Raw genomic sequence first — 25,323 nt, forward strand, 5'->3', positions numbered from 1 at the left:
CAGCCCAAACCATTCTATAATTCTTTCATACAGATCCCTAAATTGCACAAGTTGTGTAAGATCCACCCATTCTGTCAGGTAACAGCAGGAATATCTTTTTGGAAATACAGAAAAGTGTGTATTTTATTTTTAGTCCTTTCTTAGGTGCTGGTTCATAATTCCTTTGGTATGAAACTGACTCTGTATCTGATTTACAAGAATTTTGAAGACAACAAAAAAAAGATCTGTCTACTCATTTTTATTGAATACAAAGTAAAGTATCTAATACAAGGATTATTTCACCTGAGAAGAAATTGGTTAAAGAAAGAGTCTAAGTAAAATTTCTTTGAGTTTCCCCATGCATATATTCTCTAATGAATACAAGAAATGTTTTTATTTTAGCAGGAGGATTTTGGAGTCTAATTTTGGATCATGCAAGCGTGGCTGAGAAAACATTATCAGCTCTTGTGGGAAGGAGTGTACAAGGTGCAAAGGCACATCCTCTCCCAACCTGTGAAATCATATCAGCACTGAGCAGACATTATGCCCAAGAATTTCTGCAAGCATAATATATTTGTTCCCAGTACTACACCCAGTCAAGTTTTTTTCCCAACTAGACTGATAGTATTTTGTTAGTTGTTGTCTGTTCTTCCTGGGTTGTTCACAGCCTTCTAGTAAATCTACAGTGTAATATTAATAGCTTTATTTTGAGGAAACATTAGGCATTCTTTTGGTGGCAAATTTTGCAAAAACTGCTTCATTCTTCCATGGATTTCACAGCAATTTTACTAACAAGAATGGCAAAAAAATGACTGTTACGTTGAAGGATAAATTTCACAGCAGGTATGGTTTTGCCAAGGATCTCAAATGGAAAGGATAAGGTGAGGATAGGCTTTGAGAAACCAAGAGGGATGTCCTAGAGGCAGCTCTGGCCCCGTTAGCCATTTATGTTTTATTGCAAGTATTTAAATATTGGATTTTTCCCTTAATGCCATATCAAATGAACTACATGAATATCTGCCTGCTATTGAATTTGATATAACTACCAATCAACAGCCAGTCTGACATGCTAGATTTATAGTAAAAGTAACATTTCTACCTAGTATTAAATCATATACTATAACAAACTATTCTAGACTAGTGAGCATTTACAGGGGGAAGAGGGATGGAGGGCTTGGAAAGGTTAGGATTCACCGGGAGATGGCTCATGTGGTGCAGTAAGGGTCACAGAGGTAGTAACTCTCTCCATTTCATGACTGTGAAAGAATAGCTGCTATTTAGCAGAATTTAGAAGCATAAACTCATAGTAATGCTCTTATCACCTTTAAAGGAGTTTTTTACTTTGAAGAAGAAGTTTCAAGTCTGAAGCTAAAGAGCTAACAAATAAAAATAAGCTGTCACCTTTAGGAAAAAAGCAATACACGTTCTGACTAATGAACATAAAACTGGCAATTTACAGCTGGGATTTGACTTACCCTGAAACTGGCCAGTACAGACTGTTCTGTAAGGCCATGTTACCCAATGTGAGCTGACAGGGACAGAAATTGCAGAGCCTGGTGGCTGCAGTAATTACCTGGGAGCATGGGAGACTGGAGTGGTGTGGCAGAAACACACAGGTGGGGCTGCCAAAAGGAATAAGGGTACCACTGGACATGGTTGGGATGTGTCAGAGGGGGTAGGGAAGGTGTGAGCAGTGCCTGTAGTGACTATACCCAGATGTAACATGACTGGCAGAGCTGATAAATGAGAGTAGGTCTGTCTCTGGGGTAAACAGCAAAACTTTTAAGTGAAAGGGAATGTTTTTTACACTAATGTATATATATACTAATGTTTTTTACACTAATGTTTATATACTTACTTGTCTGCCATGCATAAAGAACACACCAGAAACATGCTTTTTCCAGATTAAAAACAATCGTTCCCGTGGATTCCCGTAAAGTTACTCTATTTTTAACCAAGAGGTTCTGTTTTTGACTTTCTGCAAGTCTGAAACTCAGCCCAAGGGGGGCAGCTCTTGCAAATATTCGACCAAAGGCAGAGATGAACGAAATGGAAGATGGCAATTAATTTTCCCCATGCCAAAACATAAAATGACTTCTAGGTCAAAGCTCACCTAGCATAAAGCACAAGTCTCCGAGTGGGGTCCGGGATAGGGGGGATGTTCCGGTACAGAACAGCGAACCTGGGAACACGGACTGTGCTGACAGTGGCCTCCCACCGCCAATGGCTCTGTGTTTTCTGATTCTTTTTAAGATAAAAGTACTTGGGGTACAGGCAAGAGAAAGTAGGTGTTTTCAGATGGCAATTAAGGTTATTACGGAGTATTTTGTCCACTTGAATCCACAGCTCTACGTGGGCAGAGAGCCCGAGCTGGACGAGCGGCATTTCCCGGCGCGACCGGCCCGCACCCCTCCCGCAGCCTCTCGGGGAGAGCCCGGGGCCGCCCCCGGGGCCGCCCCTCCCTCGCCTCCGGGGTGGGATCGTGGCTCTGCCCTCCCCAGGGCCTGCCCGGCGGCTCCGGGGCCGGAGCGGAGCGGGGCGGCAGTGCCGGGGCGATGCCGGCTCTGCGGCTGCTGCCCGGCTGCCGCCTCCTCCTCCTCCTCCTCCTCCTCCTGCTGCTGCTGCTGCTGCTGCCGGGCGGCCGCGGCGCCGCCGCCCTCAGCCAGGACGCGGTGCCTTCCCTGCGGAGTGAGTGACCCCTGGGGATGGCCCGGGGTGGGGAGCGGAGGGCGGGGTCCCGGGCACAGTCCTTGGCCCCCGGCGAGCCGAGCCCGAGCCGCCGTGCGGGAGCGCTCGCCGAGCCCCCGCGGCCCCGAGCGCTCCGGGAACGGGGTCCGGGAGCGGAACCCCTGGGACCTCCCCAGCCGGCTTCACTGCTTCTTACTCCGCTGCCCATCGCCGTCCTCCGTGCACCCGGAGAGAATAGGGATAGATTTTTTTCTCATTTCCAGTAAATCCCGGTTACTTTTTTATTATCACAGAAACAATTCTCACTGCTTTTTTGGAGGGAAGGAAATGGGAGGTAAGGGGGAAGGAAATGAAGCTATCTTGTTCGCCTAGTTTTGTTACAGCCGTTTATTCCCGATTAGCTGTGTTGAGCCCAAGTAAACAGGAACTCGGAGCTACTGGTCAGCAATTAGCTTTTCATCTGGGGCTGCACATCAGCTCCGGGCTTCTCTTCTGTCAGTGTTTCTTGTCACCTTGTGGTGGGGCCTGGATGTAGAGAAGTGGAACTTTTCTAAAGACTTCCCTTCACCATTCAGTTTCTAAAGCATAGATTATCTCCTTTTCTCGTTGGGTCCTCTGGAGCCCCGGAGCTCCATTGCAGCTCTTCATCTGCAGGACTTTGGGCACAGACTCTTACACCAGGAGACAAAAACAATGTAACAAACTCATCTATGTAAGCAGCTGTAAAATGGATGGTGTAGCTTTGCAAACTGAAAGGAGGTGAGCCTGGAGGCATTCCCAAGCTTGATGTTGCTCCAGTTGTCTCATTGCCCTGCTTGAAGACAGAGCTGAGCTGGAGCTCATGGAGCTGTCACTGAGCCTGCCATCTCTCATGTCTTACTTCTGTGGTGAGCTGGCTGCTTCCTGGCAGTCTTCAGGCCAGCACAGCTCTCTTGCCAATTGCATTTTTTATGTGGGGAATGGAAACCACATTTGGAAGGGGACTCAAGAATTATGGTCTGGCTGTTCTTGGCACAAGTTGCCCCAGAATGAAAAAGGGACGTTTTTCACAGAGATCATCCAGATGGGTTATTTGTGTGAGAGAACCTTATCTTTTCTCAGCAGTCATTGCAACTCTTAAGAACCTTCCAGATAAAGGCTTTCAAAGATTGAGAATCCTTCACCTTTGGGTTGTGGTCTTGCTCCCCCCACCCCAGGAAGGTGCTGTAAGGGAAATGCTGCATGCTGTGGATCTACACAAACTCTGTCAAACTCACAATCTACATGTGAAACCCAGTATTCTGGTGAATTAACCGAATTAATCAGTGTTTATCAGTGCTAACATCCTGGCTTTTAGTTATCTAGCAAATAAAAAACAGTGTATTTTCTGGTCAGCAAAGATAAGACTGATGTGGAAAAGGCATACCCTTAGCATGAGAAGCAGAAACTCTTTCTGGCCACAAAGACAGAGGCAACTGTGTTACCCATAGAGGATTGGGTTGGATAAGAAGGGTGAAAACAGTACAAACCGCAAAACTTCACAGAAAACTCAAAATCGAAGGGCCAATCTCAGTATCTGTTGCAGGGTCCAATGGAATTTCAGTAGCTCAAACACCTGAGAACTGTAAGTTACCATGGGTCAAAGGAAACTTGCTCAGCCCTAAACAGTTAAAGACTTAATGTAGAACAGTTACCAAGTGCTTGAAAGACACAATTTCATGTTTTCAGGCTGGTTTTCACCTGCTGCCAGTCAGAAGGACTAAAAACCTCTCCATAATCCATGTCCTCCCTGTTCTGCTTGTATGCACATTATATTATTGTGCTGATCTCCTGTGTGCCTGTTATACTGCATTGTCAAGGTGCTGCTTAAAACATCTTCCTTTTTTACAGCCACACCTAAGCTCTATGCACTAAACTCAGACACAACATCTGGGTGGACCTCTGCATCTCATGTTTTATTTGTGGGTTATGTCAATTTGAGAGGGGTTTTTTATTGTCATAGTTAGTGCTTCAGTATGCTAGGTGTTGTGAATTGCAGAAACTTGAAAGTATGCATGGCAGAAATTATCACTTTAAAATCTGAAGGCAAAATGGACATGCTGCTCAGGTTCTCAACACATAATCTCCTGAGGTGTAAAATAAATATCTTGCATATAATGTGAACAAAACTGCCTGGATTATTTGCCATTTTATTTCTGAGATAATCAAGTAGCTGAGCTGTTAGAGGCTTACATTTTGCTGACTTCCAGTTCCTCAGCTGCCCTTTTTTTTTCAGTCTGTATGATCAGTTAAACTTTTGCTCCCAAGACTTTAAACAGATGACTTTTTTCACATACTTACAACATGATGTCACATATTTCAGTGAATTTCTATGTGATTCCAAAAAATCTGGGATGTTAGGCTAGTCCAACATCTACTCTTGTGGAGGGTAGACACAGATAGTTGAATGATATGCATCAAATAGGAAAGGCATATCTTAACCCTTGGCCACCAGTTCTAATGATATAGATAAATCCTGCTGTTTCTGTGTCCCATTGACAATTATTTTCTTTCTTTTCTTATCTGTAGTTGCAGAGTAAAGAATGAATATGGCCATGTCAGTCTTAAAATATTTAGTTTTTACTTTAATTGCACTCTACATTCGGGATAATTTTGCAATATAGTGCATGACTTTTTGTATTCCTTCAGCCTTTGCTCCATTAATGTGACCTTTACTCTGTCTTGGTGACCAGTGGCTTTTTTATTTAAACATGACTGATGGTTTTGGGCACCTCTTGTTTTTGTTTGGGGGTTATTTTTGGCTATCCAGCTTGATAAATATTACCTGGTTTTATTTTTGTGGGCTTGCAAGTAGTCTATATGTTTAGAAAAATCAGCTGGCAGTAAATTTAGACCAGTACTCCTTAGATTTTTGGAGTGTCAGTTATTCTGATGGATATTTTCCGTTTTCTTCCTAAATAGCTGCAATTAAAACATTTGTCTTTTAATACTATTTAATCAATTGCAGTATTCTCTAGACTGAAAGTTCATTGGGTTTTCTTCCCTCAACAGATAAAGGGATATTTATTATCCAGAGTGAAAATTCCAGCTTGTGCATTACAGTGGACAGAGCTGGCCTTGTTCTGGAAGACTGCGGTCAGCTCTCAGAAGAGATGTTATGGAAATGGGTATCCAACCGTCGTCTTTTCAACATAGGCAGCAGCACCTGCCTCGGGCTGAACATCAGCAAACCAGAGCAGCCACTAACTATGCTCGAATGTGACTCAACTCAGTACTCATTATGGTGGAACTGTGCTGGAAAAGCGTTAGTTGGGGTATCAGAGTACAAATTAGCGGTTGAAAACAGAAAACATATTGTGGCCAAAAAAAAATCTACTTGTCAATGGAAACAGTATATGTCCTATGATGAAGACCTTTGTGAACACCCTTTTCAAGGTAAGAATAAAATTTTGTCACAGAAGTGTAGATGGGAAAAGTTTCAGAAGTTCTATTAGAGGGAGGTCAGGTGTTCATGGTCTCTTTCAGTCTCTATTGTGGTTTGGGACTCAAAACTTGTGTGGTTTTTCTATGTGCAGTGCTTGAGATGAGCCTACCACACAATTGATATTCTTTTGTTAAATTGACCCCCAAACCCACCAGTATCCTTGCAAACCAGGAAATGCTCATTTCAAATCACCTGTAAAATTAAAAGGGTTACTAAAGGTTTGCTGTTGCTTGTCCTGAAGCTTCCATTATCAGATAAACCCAAAGAAAGGATTTATAATTCCTGTCACTGAAAATCAGTCTGTAATTGCAGTGTGCATGGACCAGTGTCTGCAACATTCAGCACCTGGACTCTGAACATGCCAAACTTTGAAACAGAGATCAGAATTTTGATAAATGCTGCTGTACAGCTAGTGAAGGTGTAGGAATGTACATCAAGATCCAGGTCTGCAGACCTGAACAGTTTTCCAGGTTTAAGGACTAAGGTAAAGCCACTGACTTCAGACAGGAACAGACAGCCTGTACCTTTACCCCTTCCTCAGCATTTCTGTAGAGGGAGAGACCTGATGTTTGCACACTGTCTCAGACTGAAGTTGTTGATTTTCCCCACTTGAACTGGGTGTTTGGATTTCAGATGTGGTCTTAGTGGTTTCTCCTGTAGGTGTAGCTCAGCCTCTGCTCTCACCAAACTCCTTCTTTGGGACCTGTGATAACTGGGCAAGTACTACAGTACCCAACCTCCTTTTTAAAACCTAATGGAATTTATGCTTAAGATCAGACAGAAAATCTTTAAATCCGTGAAAAATCATACACATTTGCCATGTGCATACAGGGAGATGAAAGTAGACCCGGTTTAGCCCTATTACTGCAACATCTCAGAGAGGTGAGGAGAGGATCAGCATTAGGCAGACACTTCTAGCCTCATTTCAGGACCAAAGTATTTAATTGTGTTGGCAAAATCTCTTTCACTTTCAGGTTCTATTTTCTACCTTCTACCACAGTTCACGCACATGCAAAGGCAAGCCAGTTTGTTAGTCCACCAAACAAGGGGTGTGAGGCATAACTACCTTCAAAGCAAAAAAAAAAATAAATACATATAGATATTTATGAAAGTCTGGTAAGAGGTCTGTAGCAATTGAATTTGGTTTCTTGCTGGGGCTGAGATAATCCCACCATAACTGGCAGCATGATAGCAAGCAGATAGAAAAGTAATCCAAATCTATTTTTTGACTTGTTCCTTGTATTTTCTGTTCATTCACATCAGAAGAAGCTTTACAATGTGTAAACAGCTCTTTTATATGTGCACAGCCAGCCATTAACTCTAGAAACCTCTAGGAACCTGGCAGTATGTATCGATTCTGTAGTTGAAGGACTTTGGTCTTAAAGCTATCAATGTGGAATCTTGGCTAAACAATTTCATTCAAAGAGTGATTGTGGTTCTTTGACCTTTTTTAGAAGCTCTGAAGTTTAGGAGACACTCACTGAGGTAAAGCTTCTACAGTTTTCAATTGCACTGGATTCTCTCAGTATTTTGGTCCTCAAAGTACAATAGGAAAATATTTAACTGTTTTGTGAGGCATTGATTGTGGCAACAGATGTATGGAGCATCAATTCTTTAGCTATGTTATTTTTCTCCACAGGATATAACTTATTTTTAAAAGTCTATTTAATATTCATTTGTCTTGTACCTTTCCTTTCCCAAAAAGGGTGGAAAAGATGTTAGAAATCCACTTTATAACAAGTGGGGGAAGCAGGGGAGTAATGTTAAATTGTTCATCTGTCAAAGACTAGTAAATAAGTAGAATTTGCATCTGAGTGTGTACTGATTTAACTAACTTGTTTTATGTGGTTGTTCTGAAATGTAAATCCAGACTTTTTGTTAATTGATCAGATTTTTGGGGTTGTGGTTTGGGTTAGGATTTTTTTGTGAATGGAGTAAGTTAAAAGAATGTGCCTCATGATGACAAATTTCATAATTAATTATTTCCACATTCTATTTACTGAAATTATGCTGCTCACACTTGTAGTGCTGTGTTATCAATTATAAATTAAAATTTGAAAGTCACTTCAGACATTTTATTTTTATCACTGCTGCTGAAAACAGGAATAATAACATATGGGGGCAAGAAAAAAAGTTGTGGTCTGCATTCTTTCAATCTCTGCATTTTTTTTCCAGAAACATACACCTTGCAGGGAAATTCTTTCGGTTTCCCATGTGTTTTTCCATTTAAATATAACAACAAGTGGTATTATGAGTGTACTAGAGATGGAAAGGAATTTGAGTGGTGTGCCACAACAACTTACTATGAACAAGACGAAAAATGGGGTTTTTGCCCAAATGCTGGTAAGATGTTGCTTGTTTTCTCTCTCCCTCCTCCTCGAGTTCGTTCTTTATTAGCCATACTAGGACACAGTCTGGTTTTGGATTGCTTCCCTTCTGTTAGAAGGGAATGTCTTTTTAAAAAGCACAGAGGAAGACTAGCAAATTTGTTACAGTTTATCCTGTTTGACCTTTGAGACTTAAGTCCTCATTGCAACAGCAAAACTGCAGGGGGTAGCAGAAGGAGGTTATTCTGTGCAGCCCATTGATCTTACCCTGCACAAACCCCTCTGTGATAAACAGGCAGCTTTTGTGGAGCACATAATGTGAGGGCTGCTCTTCCAACGTCGTGGTCTGCTTTTGACTGCATTGCATCTTGCACAATCCTTTTCTTCTGTGCACTGCTTGGATATGTCTTGGGCCTAAAATACAAAAAAGCAATAGTTTTAAAAATACTCGCTATGAAAAGATTTTGGATGTATAATCTCTGTGACTATTCCTACTTCTTGTATAAATAAGCAAAATATTGTCTCCTATCAGTAGAAGTGGTTTGGGAAAGTCTGTCCTGCTCAATCTACATTTCAGATCTCTGTTCCAAAGCATCTTAAAAGCAGTGGAAATGTGCCTTTGTAGTGGGTATTTCTGGGCAGCCGCTGAAATAGATGGTATTTGCAGCCTTGCTTATCCTTTTTAATGATAGTAAGTTTATTCTCTTGAGTACAAGGTCCAAGGAGACACAGTGAGTGTTGCTCCACAAGTTGGGTGAGGTGTTCACAGTTTGAATATTTCAACATTCAGCTTTAGAAACAAATAATTAGCCAGAATAAATTTAAATGTAGCTGTGTTGGCTTCATAAGAGTTGTGAAAATCACCAGCAGCTGCACATCAGCTCCTGAGTATTTTATCAACTGTATGAAATTTGGAGCAACATTTTATTTCATTAGTGCCTTATTTCCCTACATGCATTAACAAAGGAACAGGAATGGCGATCATAATTGTGCTTCCATTGGGACCCTGCTGTCATCAATTAATGAATTTGTTCAAGGTGTTGTGTTTCTGGCTGGTTTGGAGTCTTGGGCAGTTGGTGATGAGTCTGTTTTTGAGTAGAGAGTGGCTGTGACATCTTTTGGAAGAGGAACCCCAACACACACGTCTGCTACCAATTCAACCTCGCATCCATGCTGAGCTGGCGTGAGGCTCGGGCTGCCTGTCAGCTGCAAGGAGGGGACCTGCTCAGTGTCACTGACCCCGAAGAGCAGAACTACATAAGTAACTTAAGCAGTGAGTAGACATTTCTCTGGGGACCTTTTAGGAAACCTGTAGTTAGATTCTTCCTTACCTGTGCAAAGGGGTAAGCTTTGGAGCCCAATACCCTGTGTGATATCTCTCCCATTGCTGCTTGTGGGGGCTTGTCTTGTAAAACACCTCAGGAGGGCTGTTTGAGAGAGCAAGGATGAAGGTGAGTTCCCACCTTAATAAACTGAAGTGTAGTAGTGGTGGTATGTGTCACTTGAGGGTGTAATTTTTTCTATTCTCCTTCTACACAGAGATTCCCATTCATCCTGCAGCTGTGGTTAGGGAGTGTATTTGTTCACTTTGGAGAATTATACATGTGTTTACCTTCTCTACAATGTACTTTGGTGTCCCTTTCTCTTGCTAAGTTTTCTTTGTAAGCTGGACTTCACCAAATGGGAACGACGGGAACATTTCTGCAGGCTTCGAGTTAAGCTCCTGTATGGAAAAGATTCCAGCTTTATAAATGGATGTTACTCTTTCTCTCATAAGTATTTTGCTGTTTCCCCTGAAGCAAATGTCTCAGACAAATTGTGCAGAGACTTCTGAAAGCAGGACTTTCATGGGTATTTTAGTGTGAGTGGAGAAAATCAAGTGGAGGAATGGGTGGTGGAGCTCTGATGCAAAGCTTGCTTCAGATTTCTTGTCCATTGCTTCCCACTATTGCTGGTTTTCAATTGAAGGATATAAGCTAACAGGAAGTTTTAAAAATTATTTCATTAGCTTTTTGATGTGCCTGCAAAGCTGTAAAGGTTTCTGAAAGTTGTTTGGTTTATGAAAAGCTGAAGCAGGTTAGTGTTTATGTAAACAGGCTAGCATTTATGTAGCTTCTTGTTCTAGATTTAACTTCTAAGGTCAGCAACAACTTGTGCAGGAAGGGTTTGCAGAATGAGTGGCTTTTGAAGGATTTCAGGTTTCTGTGTTTATTGCTTTTCATCTCTGTGTTGATTAACAAAGTAACTGACTTTTTCTAAGGACAGAAAAAAAAGCCAACTAGCCTGGAACTTTCTGGAGACTGCTTTGAAGTTTTGTTTTATTCCAATTGTAACAAGTCAGGATAGCAGGTCTATGCCTGTAGATCTTTTAAAGCTTGGGGAAAGCACGTGGTTTTACTTTGTTTATTTTTTCTGTTTCAGGGCAGTTAAATTCCACAGACCTTGTTCTGTGGATGGGCCTGAATCGCCTGGATGAAGACGCTGGCTGGCAGTGGTCAGATGGAGCACCACTAATGTTTGTGAACTGGAGAGCAAGTACTTGATGTTCCTCTCGCATATGTTACAGCAGCGTACTTACATGCTCTCTATAACTGCAGCTTGATACAACACTGCTGTTCCTACAGCTGTGTTTGAAAGCTGAATTAAAAAATACACTTTTTTTTTTAGAAATATTTATTCATTTTCATGAGCTGAAAGCCCTTCTAGGGATATAACATCAAATGAGATCGATCTGTTCAGAGCATTAATGGTCCAGTCCTTTTGTCATTTACTTTTAAAGATGTTTTTAGTGTTCCAGTCACATATTTAAAAACTGTAGCTACTTCCGTGAAGGAAAGGATTTTCAGTTTGTTTATGTTAACAAGCTGTAATTATCATTAGCACATTAACATGAGTTTTGTGACTTGGTTTGCTACATTTTGAAGTCTGTCCACCAGCAATTATAGACACTAAGCTTGTTTCAGCTTCTCATCTGAGAGCAGCAGCCAAGGAGGCATTGCCACATGTAATTCATGGCAAATGTTCAACCATCCATAGTACTGGTATAATATTACTAGAACTTTGGTGTGCAGGGATGTGTATACATTAATTCAAGAAGTTGCAGAGAACCTTACAACACCATTTTACAGCTGAGAACGGATTTTTGTAATTTTGTGCTTCTCAAAAATGTGTTTGCAGATGTCTCTGATAAGCGTTTTAAAGAAAATCATTGTGCAGTGATTAATCCAAGATTGCAGTATGGCTGGAACACATATCTGTGTGAATCTGGATTGCCTTTTGTATGCAAAAAATATTTAAATAAGACAGAGCATGAAACGCTGGGTAAGTGTCTCACTGTTACTGTATCCTTTTTGTGGGCATGCAAGGAGAGCAAGAGAAGCCACCTGACCATAAAGTCAGCAGAACAAGGTCACGGCTGCACTGAATGTGTGGCTTTGCTAGTTCAAGTTGAATACAATTTACTTTATCTGATGTAATAACACTTTCTTCTGCTTAAATTCAGTCTTTGAGAACATGTTGAGAGTCTTAGAACAAACAATTTTAATACAAATATAATTTACTTGATTCCTTACACCACCAGAAGTCTCATTCCTTTTTATATTACAAAAAGAGCCACACTTATGAGTTCCAAAATAGGTTTTCAATGTGAATGGAATTAACCAGTGGCACACAGAGAAGAAAGCTGTAAAATGCAGCACAAAATTTGCAGGGTTTTTTATAATGTGCTATACTTTTGATACACTGAAAAAGTGTTGTACTTATACTTCAAGTATAATTATACAATTATTATTAATAATTAATACATTATACAAGGAGTATAGGATATATAGTGCATAGAATGATCCAGGCCCCTATTCTCTGAGAAAGTTAAAAGCGGAATTTAGTTTATTCTAACATAAATTTTTGGTTTTGCAAGAGCTACTTACATTGGTTCAGCTCCTTCTTAGTAACTTAAAGAAAGTTCAGCACCTTGTTTCAGGTGGTAAGGAAAGACAATCCATATTTTCTGTAGATAATGCCATCTGAAAAAGTGTTATCTGTCTTTGAACCAGGTTCAGAGTTTCAGGGAGATAAAATGTGTTTTAAACTGAATTTGTGTTTTCACTAGTCCAGAAGCCCAAACAGTTCAATCATTAAATAAATTGGAAGAAATTTCAGTTTTCTTGGTGGATCCATAGCTCATGTTACTGTTTTGGCCTCCATAAGTTACCCTGGACAATGCTGTTTTCCGCATTTGAGGGTTCCAAAAAAATCTCTGACTGTGTTACGGACATAGCATAAACTTAGCAATTCTATCTAATGTATATGAACTTTGTGTGCTCATTTGAAGATACATGGAAGTATTATACCACTCGTTGTGATGTCGGTTGGTACCCGCACAACCGGAACTGTTACAGACTTCACAAAGAGGAGAAGAGCTGGAACGATGCTTCTCTCTCGTGCCAAAGTGAAAACAGCAGGCTTATTAGTATATCCTCCATGGCAGATGAGGAGCCGCTTGTTAACTTGCTTGAAAGTGGTGAGTTTGGGGAGTTTAAGAGCGCAGATGTGTCTTGAAGTGTTTTGTGGTGCTCTTTAGTGCAGCTCCTTAACTTGTTACCATCTAGGCACTGTATTGCGTGGCACACCCAAATGATGTTTGAAAAAAAAGAAATGATGTTGCGTGCCCCTTCTAGGAGTCTTAAAAATGCATAGAGTCACCTTTTCCAATAACCATTTCTAAAACAAAGATGTGACTCCACGAAGCAGACACGGTGAGGCCATAGTAAGCATGCTAGCTTTTGTCCTTTCCTGTTCTTGTCTGGTTCTTTGCAAACTGTTGCAAAATATTCAGTCATCAACCTTATACTAGAGTTGTGCTTAGAAGCAAAACCAATTCAGTGTATATTTTGCCTGCAAGCTGGCCTGATCCACACTGCAAAATTGCTGCTGTTACTATGAGGGCAGAGTCCCTTTTGATGTCAGCAGGGTGTATCAAAGCACTTCTGCTAGTTCACATTGTCCTAAGAGGTAGTGTAATTACACAAGGAACTTAATGAACAAAAGGTCTTTGATGCAGCAATGCCAATACTTTTGTTGCCATAACAGCAGCAAAGAAAAGTGAACGTTTTCTGCCTGCCACTGACACCAGTGTGCTGGCAGAGCTGCCCAGCTTGGTTGTGAGTTTTTCTCGCAGAGCTGGGGCAGAGTGTCATGTGGAGATGAGGAGATTAGCCTCCACCATCTTCCTCTCCTCTGTTAAGACCCTCCATAGACAACAAATACCATTATTTGCAGGGATGCTGTAATGGATAGATGTAATTGTTCTCAACGTGTATTCAGCTTCAGTCTGCTGCTTCTCTCCAGCCTGCTTCTGGCTTCTCCTCAGCAGAAGGGCTTACATGCCTGAAAGCCTGAGTGCTTCTTCTCCTGTAGTAGCTGTTCAAATAAGACTTTACATCAAAATGCAAGCCTCGTTTCTCCTATATTTGTCAGACACTGGCTACAACTGAGCTGTCACTGGACCCTATAACTCTCAGAAAAACCTAAAGCTGAATGTTTCATGGAAAATTATATGACGAAATATTTCACTTCCATGTCAGTTTTTCTGCCCCAGGCACTTCAAGAAAGTGTACATGCTCTTTGTATTTTTTTGGATTTTAAAGCATATAATCATGTATGTTGATTCTATTTTTGAAATTTTTTAGTTTTTAAGAGCAGTAGAACATAGTCTCATTAGCAAGGTTTCCTGAAGTTTATACAGCTTTAATTTTTTCCTGTAAGAAGGACATTCCGACAAAAATTCCATGAATAATTTTTAATAGTATTGTCATGTTAAAGGATAAACAGGTTTTATTTATTAAAATTTATTTATTTTATTTATTATCACCGTTAAAATCTGAACTCATTTTTTTACAGAAAATGTAACAGAGACATGGATTGGATTATACAGTATTAACACACCTGTTGTTTTTGAGTGGTCAGATAACGCCCCAGGAAAATTCTCTAACTGGCATAGACAAGAACCTAACACCTTTCAAAGAACAGGACAACTCTGTATTTCAGCACAAGGACCTGTAAGTTTTCTTTTTAAAAGAATCAGGCACTTCTGGTTTAGCTCATAATACTTTTGTTTCTTGCTGTGCCTACTTTTTTAAACCATGCAGTCATGACTTGTTCTTTTATTCCTAATGTATTCATGTTATGATAAATGCAGTGCAGCCTTTAGAAGCCAATGCATTCTGGCAGTGCTGATGCACAGAAAATTAATCACAGATTTTGAACTTGTTTTCAATAAAACATATTACATATATAAAACTTGCCAAATGAAAAAGAGAAAATGTGAATGGGTATTTTGATAAAATAATTTAAAATCCCACTAGTATGTATCATAATTTATGATGCATAAGTTCTGGTCTTGAGAGTTTTAAATTCATGTTTGAGAAACTGTTAGCTGTGCCTCTATTATCTTTGTGTAAACATCTATAAATTTTATGGAGCATCTTTCAAAATCAGTGTCGTCTAGGTCTGCATGAAAGTACAGAAATTGACAGCAGGAGATTGATACCATATCACTCAGGGGCTGTAAAACAGGCAGTAATTTTAAAACAACACTGGCCTGTCTTGTTGGTATTCATGGCACTGGCAATTCTTTTGTAATGTGGTCATGGATTTACTTTACTTTTGCAATTAACAGTACTTAAACTCACTAATACATGACTTGCATAAGTAGCACTATAGTTTTTAAATTTTTTTTTTTGCAAAGTATGTTTTGTCTGAGTGTGAAAACTGTATCAAGAGTTTCTGTGGGTCCAGGTTGCAGTCTTTAATACAGGGAAAAGCCAAGACAATTACAATGACTGGGAAAAGTGTGTTCCTATTGGAAGCAGAAAATAGGACTTTGGAACATTGAGGGGTTTTAGATTCCAAAGTTATATTTTACTCAGTTTGCAAGTGTAAACTACCCAATGAAAATGTAAAATACAAAGGAAAAGGAGGTTCAAGATAAAATTTTTCAAGCATTGTTTTTGATACATATCCAGTATGCACAGATGTGTGAAAATTTTATGATAGAAAGTTTGTAATATCTTGGGTAAGGACTGTTCAAATATAGAGATTAATCTTACAAAGAACTGTAATAGCTAGAAAGAAAAGTGCTCTGGTATAGCCATGGTGTTAGTTAATTAAGATGCTTTACATCCTGAATACTGATTCAAAGAGAGAAACCCATTTGTATGATTGATTAGAGACGTCCTGCTGACAGTGTTGGTAGAAATAAATGGACCAGCTAAGGATAAGTAAATGGAGTGAGGAAAATTAGGGTTGTTTTTTTTTTTAGTGAAGAATTAAAAGAGGAAGAGACAGTGTGATCTAATGTTTGTTTAGATATGCATGAGAATATGGGCATATACAGAATACATTCTCTTTTATTCCTTAGGAGGGACATTGGAGGATTAAAAACTGTGAAGAAAAATCTTTTTATATCTGCAAAAAAGCAGGGGAATATAATAGTGTCTCTCCTGAACTGGAATCAAGTTGTCCAGAGGTAAGTGGATTTGTGGTTGTTTTAAAACTATTCTAATGATGTAGAATTATATAGATAACCTCTAAATACAGCTACAGAACATATGGATGCAAATAGAGAGATACTTTTAGTTTTTAATATTAAAGACATGCATGTTTTGCTTGGAAAAATCTCATTGTTTGCTTTTAAAGTATGTAAACTAAATTTTAATGCAAGATTAAAAGCCTTCACAAGATGCCTTTCATAGCTTGTTGTTTCATCAGTGATTGTGACCCAAGTTCCTATTTCTTTCTAGATCAAAAGTGAAGCCCTTTTGTCCACCATCTGTGCAAATAATGGCTGTTATGTGATGCCTCATCCCACACATGGTTTTCATACATTGAAATGGAATGTCAGGGTGAAAAACAATCAGTTTCATTGACATGGAGGGTGAACTCTTCCACTTGTACATTAGAGTTCCATTTGCTTTCAAACAGAAATGGGAAGGAGCACAGCTATCTAACTAGGACATTGCAGCATGTTTTCAGGCTTTTAGGAGCTGTGTTCTGCTAGTGAAAGGAAACGTGTCAAAGTATGACTTTATTTGCCATCAGTTTCTTTTCACAGTGTGGAAAGAGGAAGCTTGTTGAATTTCTGTTATATTCAAAACTGTGGAGGAAAAAAATAATCTCTTTTCTAACCTGCTTTATTATTTAGCTCATTGTCTTCCTTTTTTAATTTCCTGTCTTGTTTCTTGGGAAATGAAGAAACAGTCAGTTCAGTCAAATTATAAGAAGGTTGAAGCTGAACTGTTTGGAGTCAGATGCAGTCTTTCCCCAGATGTAGAGTGTCCAGATCCAGAGTTCCTGTCATACCATTATGGACATTAATGCTTGATTCCAGCTTAACATTTCCAAAAGTTGAGGGTGACTGCCTTTATTTAATTTGGACCAACGTATTTTGTCACTGAAGAATTTTGTGTGTTAATAGTGTGAGAAAGGTCTGTCACAGTCCTGACTAGGTGAAAAATGTGCAGAGCATCAAGGTTTTCTTGACAAGCTGTAGTCAGCAGTTTGACAGCACTTCAGCTTCTCAGTCCTGTGCCCCACAGGATGGAGTCTCAAGGTATTGAGCCACTGGTCATAATAATTTTGATCTACTCTGGTAATTTCTACTCAGGATAAATTTCTGCTTCTTGGTGTTTCACACCCTGTAAAAACATCTGCTGAACCCTCTTACAGTCCCTTGGCTTTGATCCTTTTCTTTCTAATGTGGAAAAAAGGTGCATTCAGTTAACCAAAAGACTGAGAGAGTGTATTATCTCTTTATTCTCTTGCTTATTTAAAACATTTAATCATAAGACCCAGCAGGTAAGCTGCATGAACTCGCACCAGCAGAACTTACAGCAGTCCAGGTGGTGTCTTTTTGACACCTGGGGGTGAATAGGTTGAAATAAAAGACTAATAATGAGATGAAATGAGGCAGGCTGACCACTGACACAGTGTTCTGGCTCATCTGATAGCCACATTTTCAGTGATCTTGAGGGTAACTGCTCTTCAACCATGGTAGGAAAGAAAAGAAACAGAGGGATGCCAGGGATTATCAGACAGAAGGTACAAAAGGGGGACAAGTTTTTAAACAACTATACAATAATTAATAATCTATAAAATAATGTTCATTTCTTTTAAGGGATGGGAAAGACATGGTGGATATTGTTACAAAATCGACAGTACCCCTCGAAGTTTTGAACATGCTTCCAGTGGTTATTTCTGCCCATCTGCACTTGTATCAGTAACAAACAGGTAGTTGATCCTATTAGACAGTGTGAAGATGCCTCTAACAACAGTTATTCTAACTTTATAAAATGTTGCATGGCAAAAAATATTACCATTGTGAAATAATATTTGCTTGAGATGTGAACATAATTACTAACATCAGCTAAAATCAAAGGTGTGCTTTGCCTTAGTTTATAGTTGAAAATAAATTAAATAAAAAGCAACTGTTAGGCTAATGAACACTTGTAGCAGTGTGCACACATGGGCATGCAGAAACCTAAAGAAAGTGTGTTCTGCCAGGGGTATGTAACATCTTTAAGAAACGTTATTGGTGTACTTGGATGGTGTATTGAAAAATGAAAAGATACTTATTTTTATAGTGAAAAAATACAAAATTTTAATCCAAATCAATCAATGTTTTATAAATGTTTCTATTAATGTATTCATTTTATGTGATTTCTCAGGAAATAGGGTAAGGTAGTAAATTTTTGAAAGCAATTGTTGCTGTTTTCCCATGCCTTGTTCTTATTTGCCTCTATTCCAGCTTTAGCTAGAGCTTTCTCCTCTGTAGATGTCCAGATGCTTGAGTTTTCTCTGCTCTCTTTGTTATTTACCCTTTATGTTTGCCTTCCATTAAAGTTTGATATACTAATAGATAGATTACATAGATAAGGTAACTGTAGCATATTTATTGTTAAAAAAAATGAAACCTAATCAACCAAAAAAAAACCCAAACCCCAAAATATAAGAAGGAAACGTCTGCCCCCTTTAGACCAGGGGAAGTAATCCCCTGCAGGGGGGATAAAGGACAAATTCTTGCAGTTGAGCATTGGCAGCTCAAATGTGGCAGGGAGCTGAGGGCATGCTGCACATCAGGAGAATCATGTCTTCTGTCTTTTTCTGCTTTGTTTTTACTTTTAATTTTTCCACTTCTCAGTGTAGTCATTACTAATTATGATGTTAGTTTCCAGTTCCAGTTAACAGCAGTAGCAAGGAGTAGCAAAAGCATGTTAGTTTAGTGGTTTTGTTAAATTACTGCTGATGTTTGTTGTTCTGGAGTGAAAACTGCAATAACTTGTCAGTTAATGATCCTAAAAGGTTCATTAGATAGTAAGTAAGTAAGTTGTAGAGGAAGGAGAGTAGACATAAAAAGAGAACACGCAGAGGAAATGAAAATGAAATACAAGTTCTGAGTCACAGTATTACAGATACATTCAGTTTTTACATTACTGTCATCTTTATATTTAGCCATTCTTTTCAGAGTTTGTAAAACCAGAAAGTTGAATGAGTTCATCGAAGTGGGAAACTTCTTTCCTGTATAATTTTCATAGTCAGCTGATTGAATGTGCTCATAAACTGAAACATTCTTGTATAATTCTATACCAATTATATCAGAACTAACTGGACTTAAGTGAAAATTGGATTACTATGCACAACAGTTATAACTTGCAAAAAGGTGTCTATCTCTCACATAACTTTAGTGAAGAAATCAAAGAAGAAAAAGGTGATTCTATGTAGTCAGTTCAGCTGGTGTTTTGAATCCTTCAGATCTGGTTTCTCAGTGCTGGTTTGTGTGTCTGCTGGTTTCAGTAGGACACTTCTGTGCAGAGATTCTTCTTTTCTTTCTTCTGGAGCCTTTTCAAACTCCACTAACTTTTTTTCTTCATACAAGGAGTTTCTTGCTTTCATTTGTGCATCATTAATACATTCTGTCTTTACATCTTGTAAGTCAAACACTGAGGTTATGTGATCTGGTTCTAGTGTTTCTTTTATGTGCTCAAGTGCTGAAAAAAATTTTGACTTGTGCTGCAGGCTTGTGCCTCAAGCTCCCTACAGCATTCTGTAAAGAAAATTAAGTACCTCTGTTATATTTTTCTCTTCTGAGATAATTTAAATAATGTCATGAGAGCTATTCACTGAAATACCAATTAACCTATTTTATTCTAAAAGTTTTTATCTTGATTTTTTTATTAAGGTTTGAACAAGCTTTTATCAACAACATGATCCACAGCATGGCAGAATCGGAGAGAACTTATTTTTGGATAGGATTGCAAGACCTTAACAACACAGGAGAATACTTTTGGCTAAGTCCAGCAGGAGGGAATCTCTCTGTGAGCTACACAAACTGGAACAAGTACCAGCCCCGTGAGTAGCATGTTGCTGACAAAAGCAATGGCTTGGAAATGGAAACTGGGGAGTGTGCTCTCTTCTCCACGGCACCAGAGGCTTAGCAGGGACTAGAGAGAGCCAGTCCTTTTCTTCCCTGCCTGGCCAAGAGAGCAGAGAGATAAATTTGCATCTGCTGCTGGCTCCATAACCAGAGGTTTTCCACAGTCAGGTCCTTATAGACACAGCTAATCCCTGAAATTCTTCTTTTCCCATGAGGTGTTTTTCATACATTCCTTTATGAACTATAATACATTTGTTGTATACATCATTTTTTTAAAAAAAACATCAAAAACCAAACTTGATGCTTCCTATACATTTCTTTATTAACTTTTTAAGGGCTTCCTGAAACTCCCAGAAAAAGGTCCTAGAAAAGTAATGAATTTTATTCAGTGATAGCCACAATTTGAAATTTGCATTTTATACAAAAAATAGGGCAGAGGTTGCCAGATACATTTCTGTGAATATCAGCACTGTGTGGAGGTTTCTTCTTCTTCCCCTTTAGTTTGATTTTGTTTGTTTTATAGTAATTCTAAGGAAAATATTCCAAGGAAACAAAAATTGAAAAAATTAAATAGTTATTCAACCTTTGAAACATAAACCACTAAGAAATACCTGAAAATAGAGACATTATTATAAAGATATTCCATTTCAATAATGGCTTTCTGATTTAGACTCTTTACATTTATTGCTTTATGACTGCATTTTGCCAAAGTAATGTTTTTAGTTGTATTTCTTCTGCATTTTGTGAGAGGAACTGAGTGTCCTGGTCCATTTTACAAGCTCAAGACAGCCAAGAGAGGCTTATAAATTGGCTGCTGACCAAAGAATTTTCTAGTTTTGTAAGTTCATTAAGATTTTATCCAGAAATTCATGTCAATAAAACAGACACTTGACCAAAAAATATCACAAAAATCAGATGTTTTGTTCTGGTATTTAGCATTTATTCTCATGTCTAGGTCATTCTGGAGGATGTGTGGCTATGAGAGGGAAGCACCCTCTTGGTTACTGGGAGGTGAAAAGCTGTAAGAACTTCAAAGCAATGTCATTGTGCAAGCAAAAAGTCAGTTCTTATGAAGAACCAGAACTTACTTTTCAAAAATACTCAAGTTCCTGCTATTTTGGATGGGAGTCAGAACCTAATCTGCTCAACTGCTATAAGGTACATGTCATACTTGCTTTGAGTTTTTCTGATTCTACAGCAGCTCAAGGATATGCTGTTCCTAAAAGATTTTTGATGAGGCATAATTTCTTCACTCAACAAACAAAAATTTCCTGTTACCATACTGCACTGCATTTAAAAGTGAGAGAAAGTAATAAGAATCAGAGTTATGCTTGGAACATACGTGGCTTTAGTTTGGAAAAAAATGTGACTAATATTTGATTTTTATGAGTTTCTGAAAAATACTGCTCTGTAAAATGAACTACATTTATGACAATGTTGGTATTATTACAGATATTTCACAATGAAAAAGTTCTCATGAGAAGAACATGGGATGAAGCAGAAGCATTATGTCAAGATTTTGGAGCTCATCTTGCTAGTTTCAGCCACATCTATGAAGAGACATTTTTAAACAATCTACTATATACAATTTTTGATAGGTAAATATATTTTTAGCACCAACAAGATTTATCTTAATCGTACTAATCTACTATTTACATTATTCCATCCTCTTTACTAGTGTCCAAAGAAGTCCCTACTCTAAAGTGAATTTAAAAACGGGTGAAATGCATCAGCAGCATTGCAATGTGATTCTTTTTGAAGATGATCTTTGTTGTAAATGTTGAGCAGCTGTTATTGTCAAGGTGGTATTTTTGTGAGCAACATTCCTCTTTGAAATGGAGATTCAACAATTTTAATCACATTTTAAATGTTTTCATCTTATAAAACATAATCTAGCATTTAGTACAAAGAGAGTATTTACGTCAAGGATGCTAAAAAGAAATGTATTATAGAATGATATCTTAAATTCAAGAAGAAATTTATATGTGTATTTGTACTATTAAAAATTCTTTCTGAAATCTAAAATCTGGGGAAACAGTGCATGAGACATGTTATTTTCTTTGTTTCTTTGTTATAGAACAGAAGAAAGACAGTTCTGGATTGGATTTAATAAAAGAAATGCACTTTCTGGAGGGACGTGGCAGTGGTCTGACAGAACACCTGTAAATATCTGTTTGCTCTGTATTTCAGCAATCTTTCAAGTCATATCTGAGCATACATTGAACCAAGGCAAAGGCTTTTGGATGTGGGCAACTCCTGTCAATCATGTCCAAAAGTTATCAGGTTTCAAAATTATTCAGTTCTTTTTATGAAGAAGTCTGATATAAGATGAGTGAGTTGGACAGAACATTGGGAGAACATGACTATGGACCCTGTTATTTGTATTTTTCCATCATAATTTAGGTGATCCTCTAGTTGTTACTGAGATGTTCCTAAGGTACACATGTCTAAGTCCTTCATTTTTCTCCATGATGAGGTTTTTAAATGCTTCATCTTGGGTTGTCAGTGAAAGAGAATGAATGTGCTGTTTTCAGGTTGTATCTTCGTTTTTGGAGGACAAGTATGTTGAAGATGACTCAAGAAACTGTGGTGTGTTCAAAGTAAACAGAACAGTCTTTCCAGCCCACTGCAATGAAAAGCGTGAATGGATATGCAAAATACCAAAAGGTGAAATGATAATTAACATGCATTGTCTGTTATATACATTACTTGCAATTCAGTGGAGACAAGGCAAAAAATCTCTAAAAGTCTCCTTTTTAGCCACCTCTGGAGTTCTCACTGGTCTTCTGCATGAAACTATGGCAAAGCCAAATGGGTTATTCCACTTACATTTCTTGTCCAGTTAACAGATCTCATGTGAACAGTCAGTTTAAAAACATATGGTAAAATTACCAGTTACTTAGAAATACTCATTCAAAGTTGTTATACATAAAAACTATTGTGAATATTTTTCAGTGAGTTTGACAATTATTTTATTTTATTCCACATTTAATGCCTTTTTATATCCCTGAACAAGAATAGCACTATTCTTAATGATTTTTGGTTTTGTTTGGATTTATTTGTTTGTTTTTTTCTGCAGGTGTCAAACCAATGAGTCCAGTTTGGTACACAGCTGGTATGAAATATTTTCTTTTTTTCATCTTGAAACAATATAACTTGGAAATACAATTTAAGCTTTTGTTAAGAATAAAATAAGTAAAATATTCTAAGTTGAAAATTTACAGTAAGGATCTCTGTAGGAACTTCTTGTCAGAGATCAAATCTGCCACTGTGGTTTAGGAGCACCAGAGCATCAGATACTGCTTTGGTGGGGTTAAGAAATATTACTAGTAATAAGGACAGGAGTTTGATAACTATCCATCACGTTAAAATTGCCCTTCTGTTAAGCCTGGACAACTCTCTTGATATTACTGCATTCTCAGGGGATAGAGTATTAAGGAAAAAAATCTCACAGTCCATTTTTTGTCACCACAAATGGATATGTTAAATATGGTTCTGCTGTTCCTAGTGGTGTATTTGTCCTCTGACATGTGGCTGCAGGCAGGCCATGGGGGTAAAAAAAGATGAGACTTGAAATGAGTTTTTCACCCCTGCACATCACTGACTCTTTTGCTCGTTCTCTAGAGCTGCCCTGGTCATATTATCAAGGAGCAGAATATCTTTTCCATGTCAGCCCTGCAGAATGGGAAACCTGTAAGTTTGTCTGTAGCTGGCTTCGTGGTGGATTGGCAATAATAAACGCTTCTGGTGAACAAACCTTTATTCAAAATAAAATAAGAAAGGTAAGAAAAAATACCCCTTTTAAAAAATAAACCCTCAGGTGTTAACTGGCTATTTTCTGTTGTGTCTTTTAGAGAATCTGTCTGCCTGATGTAACAAACAGCTTTGAAAATGAGAAATAGCTTCACAAGCAGATGAATTCCCAAGAAACTGAGTCTATTTCCTTTCAGGTGTTCTCAGTAAAAGCAAAATAATGAAAATTTTAAAAATTAATGCAAATAATCTGTCTGCCTTACTGAGGACAAAATTCTACAGCTGTAAGGCAAAGGAATATTATAGTGTAATCTTTAAAAGAACATCTAGTTCTGGGTAGAAAAGCTCTTGACCCACACTTATTGTGTACAGGCCTTCTCTGCCTTCTGTAACTTGTAACAGAAAGCATAAATAGAATTGTGTTATACTAATATGGGGTCTTTCATTTTCCAAAGAATTATGTGTAATTTTTATCTCCTACTTGAGTAGTTTTATATTAAAGCATGATGAAATAGATTTACACCAATAGATCATGGCAGAAAAAACTTACGATGAACAGCAACAGAACTGGCTATGCTGTCTTGTCTTCTTCCACATCTACCAGAGACTGTGATGGGATATAATTACTACATTATCTAACTCTGAATGTTTATGACTTAAAAAATTATATAAATTAAAATCTATCTATCTATCACCTATCTATCTATCTATCATCTCCAGCTTAGTATCACTAAAAATGGATAATCAAACATGGCTTTAAAGTCATGTTTACTTATATGTGATCTTTTAAAAGTGGATTCATTGTAAAATTAGTGGGTATTTCAAAAGTTTGTGAGCATTCTGCAGTGAAAAAGCAAAGTTTAGTCTCTTGACACTGGAAATCAGCTTAAATTCCTAGAAGTTTTGTCTCAGAATACAACATGCACAGCTATTTTAAAGCCTGCTGGGTTTGGCTGAGCTTTCTCAGCATAGCCACGTTTGTCCCTGAGTGATTTCAACTATTTTCCTGTGGAAGTAAGAGTAAGTATAGCAATCACTAAAATAATACTCAGCAGTCCAAATAGACTTTGCATGTGTCATTTGCAAACTTGGTCAAAATTTCTTAGCATGGAATTTGGAATCACATTTTTCACTATTTCTTTAAAACCTATAATATGCAGGCTGGGTGCTGTGATTAGAAAACTAAACTCAGCAGTCAGGCAATACCAAATCAGAGAGCATTCCAGAGTCTTCTGTCAGAATGTCTGTTTTCTTCATTTGATATTGCAAAATAAGATGTGAGCTGTAGAAATCCTAACTGTAACTCGAAGGACACAGGCTGGACTTCAGTCCTTTCTGACAAAAAATAGATGCTTTGAAGATAGAAGGTGGCTTCTCTAGTGTCCTTTTTGCTTTTTCTTTTTCCAAAAGCCCCCAAACTGTGACTGAGTGACTGACCCTGAAGTGAAATCAATTCATACCTTAAGCTAGAATCAACAAAGCAATAACACATGGCTGTTGGAATTGCATTATTTCCATGGCTTTTCAATAATGCTTTGCCTTTTAGAAGCAAAGATCTAGATCCTTTCATGAGAACAGCAATCAATCTGGAAAACATCTCTAGAAAACTGTGGTATGAACCATACAGAGTAAATGTTCAGAAATCATTTTGGAAACATCAAGGACCAGCACTGTATTACTGCTTA

The 25,323-nt window shown here is 38.3% G+C and overlaps 1 protein-coding gene across 2 annotated transcripts in view; it reads left to right on the forward strand.

Moving 5' to 3' along the window:
• Positions 1 to 2,495: 2,495 nt before the first annotated feature.
• PLA2R1 (phospholipase A2 receptor 1) overlaps positions 2,496 to 25,323 on the forward strand; it is a 37,919-nt gene continuing 15,091 nt past the window's right edge. Inside the window, exons 1-17 of one of the 2 annotated variants that reach the window (XM_015635285.1) lie at positions 2,496 to 2,667; positions 5,698 to 6,081; positions 8,306 to 8,473; positions 9,557 to 9,730; positions 10,879 to 10,992; positions 11,635 to 11,778; positions 12,788 to 12,976; positions 14,356 to 14,513; positions 15,875 to 15,982; positions 17,630 to 17,742; positions 19,691 to 19,860; positions 20,841 to 21,043; positions 21,338 to 21,483; positions 21,963 to 22,047; positions 22,420 to 22,552; positions 22,965 to 23,000; positions 23,510 to 23,667. In XM_015635285.1, the coding sequence (XP_015490771.1) occupies positions 2,535 to 2,667; positions 5,698 to 6,081; positions 8,306 to 8,473; positions 9,557 to 9,730; positions 10,879 to 10,992; positions 11,635 to 11,778; positions 12,788 to 12,976; positions 14,356 to 14,513; positions 15,875 to 15,982; positions 17,630 to 17,742; positions 19,691 to 19,860; positions 20,841 to 21,043; positions 21,338 to 21,483; positions 21,963 to 22,047; positions 22,420 to 22,552; positions 22,965 to 23,000; positions 23,510 to 23,667 (2,616 nt within the window). In that variant the 5' untranslated portion in view covers positions 2,496 to 2,534. Of the gene's footprint in view, positions 2,668 to 2,834; positions 3,002 to 5,697; positions 6,082 to 8,305; positions 8,474 to 9,556; positions 9,731 to 10,878; positions 10,993 to 11,634; positions 11,779 to 12,787; positions 12,977 to 14,355; positions 14,514 to 15,874; positions 15,983 to 17,629; positions 17,743 to 19,690; positions 19,861 to 20,840; positions 21,044 to 21,337; positions 21,484 to 21,962; positions 22,048 to 22,419; positions 22,553 to 22,964; positions 23,001 to 23,509; positions 23,668 to 25,323 lie in introns of those variants that run through there. The other variant, XM_015635286.3, reaches the window with a different exon arrangement.

This window comes from Parus major, chromosome 7 (assembly GCF_001522545.3).
Source record: "Parus major isolate Abel chromosome 7, Parus_major1.1, whole genome shotgun sequence".
Lineage (NCBI taxonomy): Eukaryota > Metazoa > Chordata > Aves > Passeriformes > Paridae > Parus > Parus major.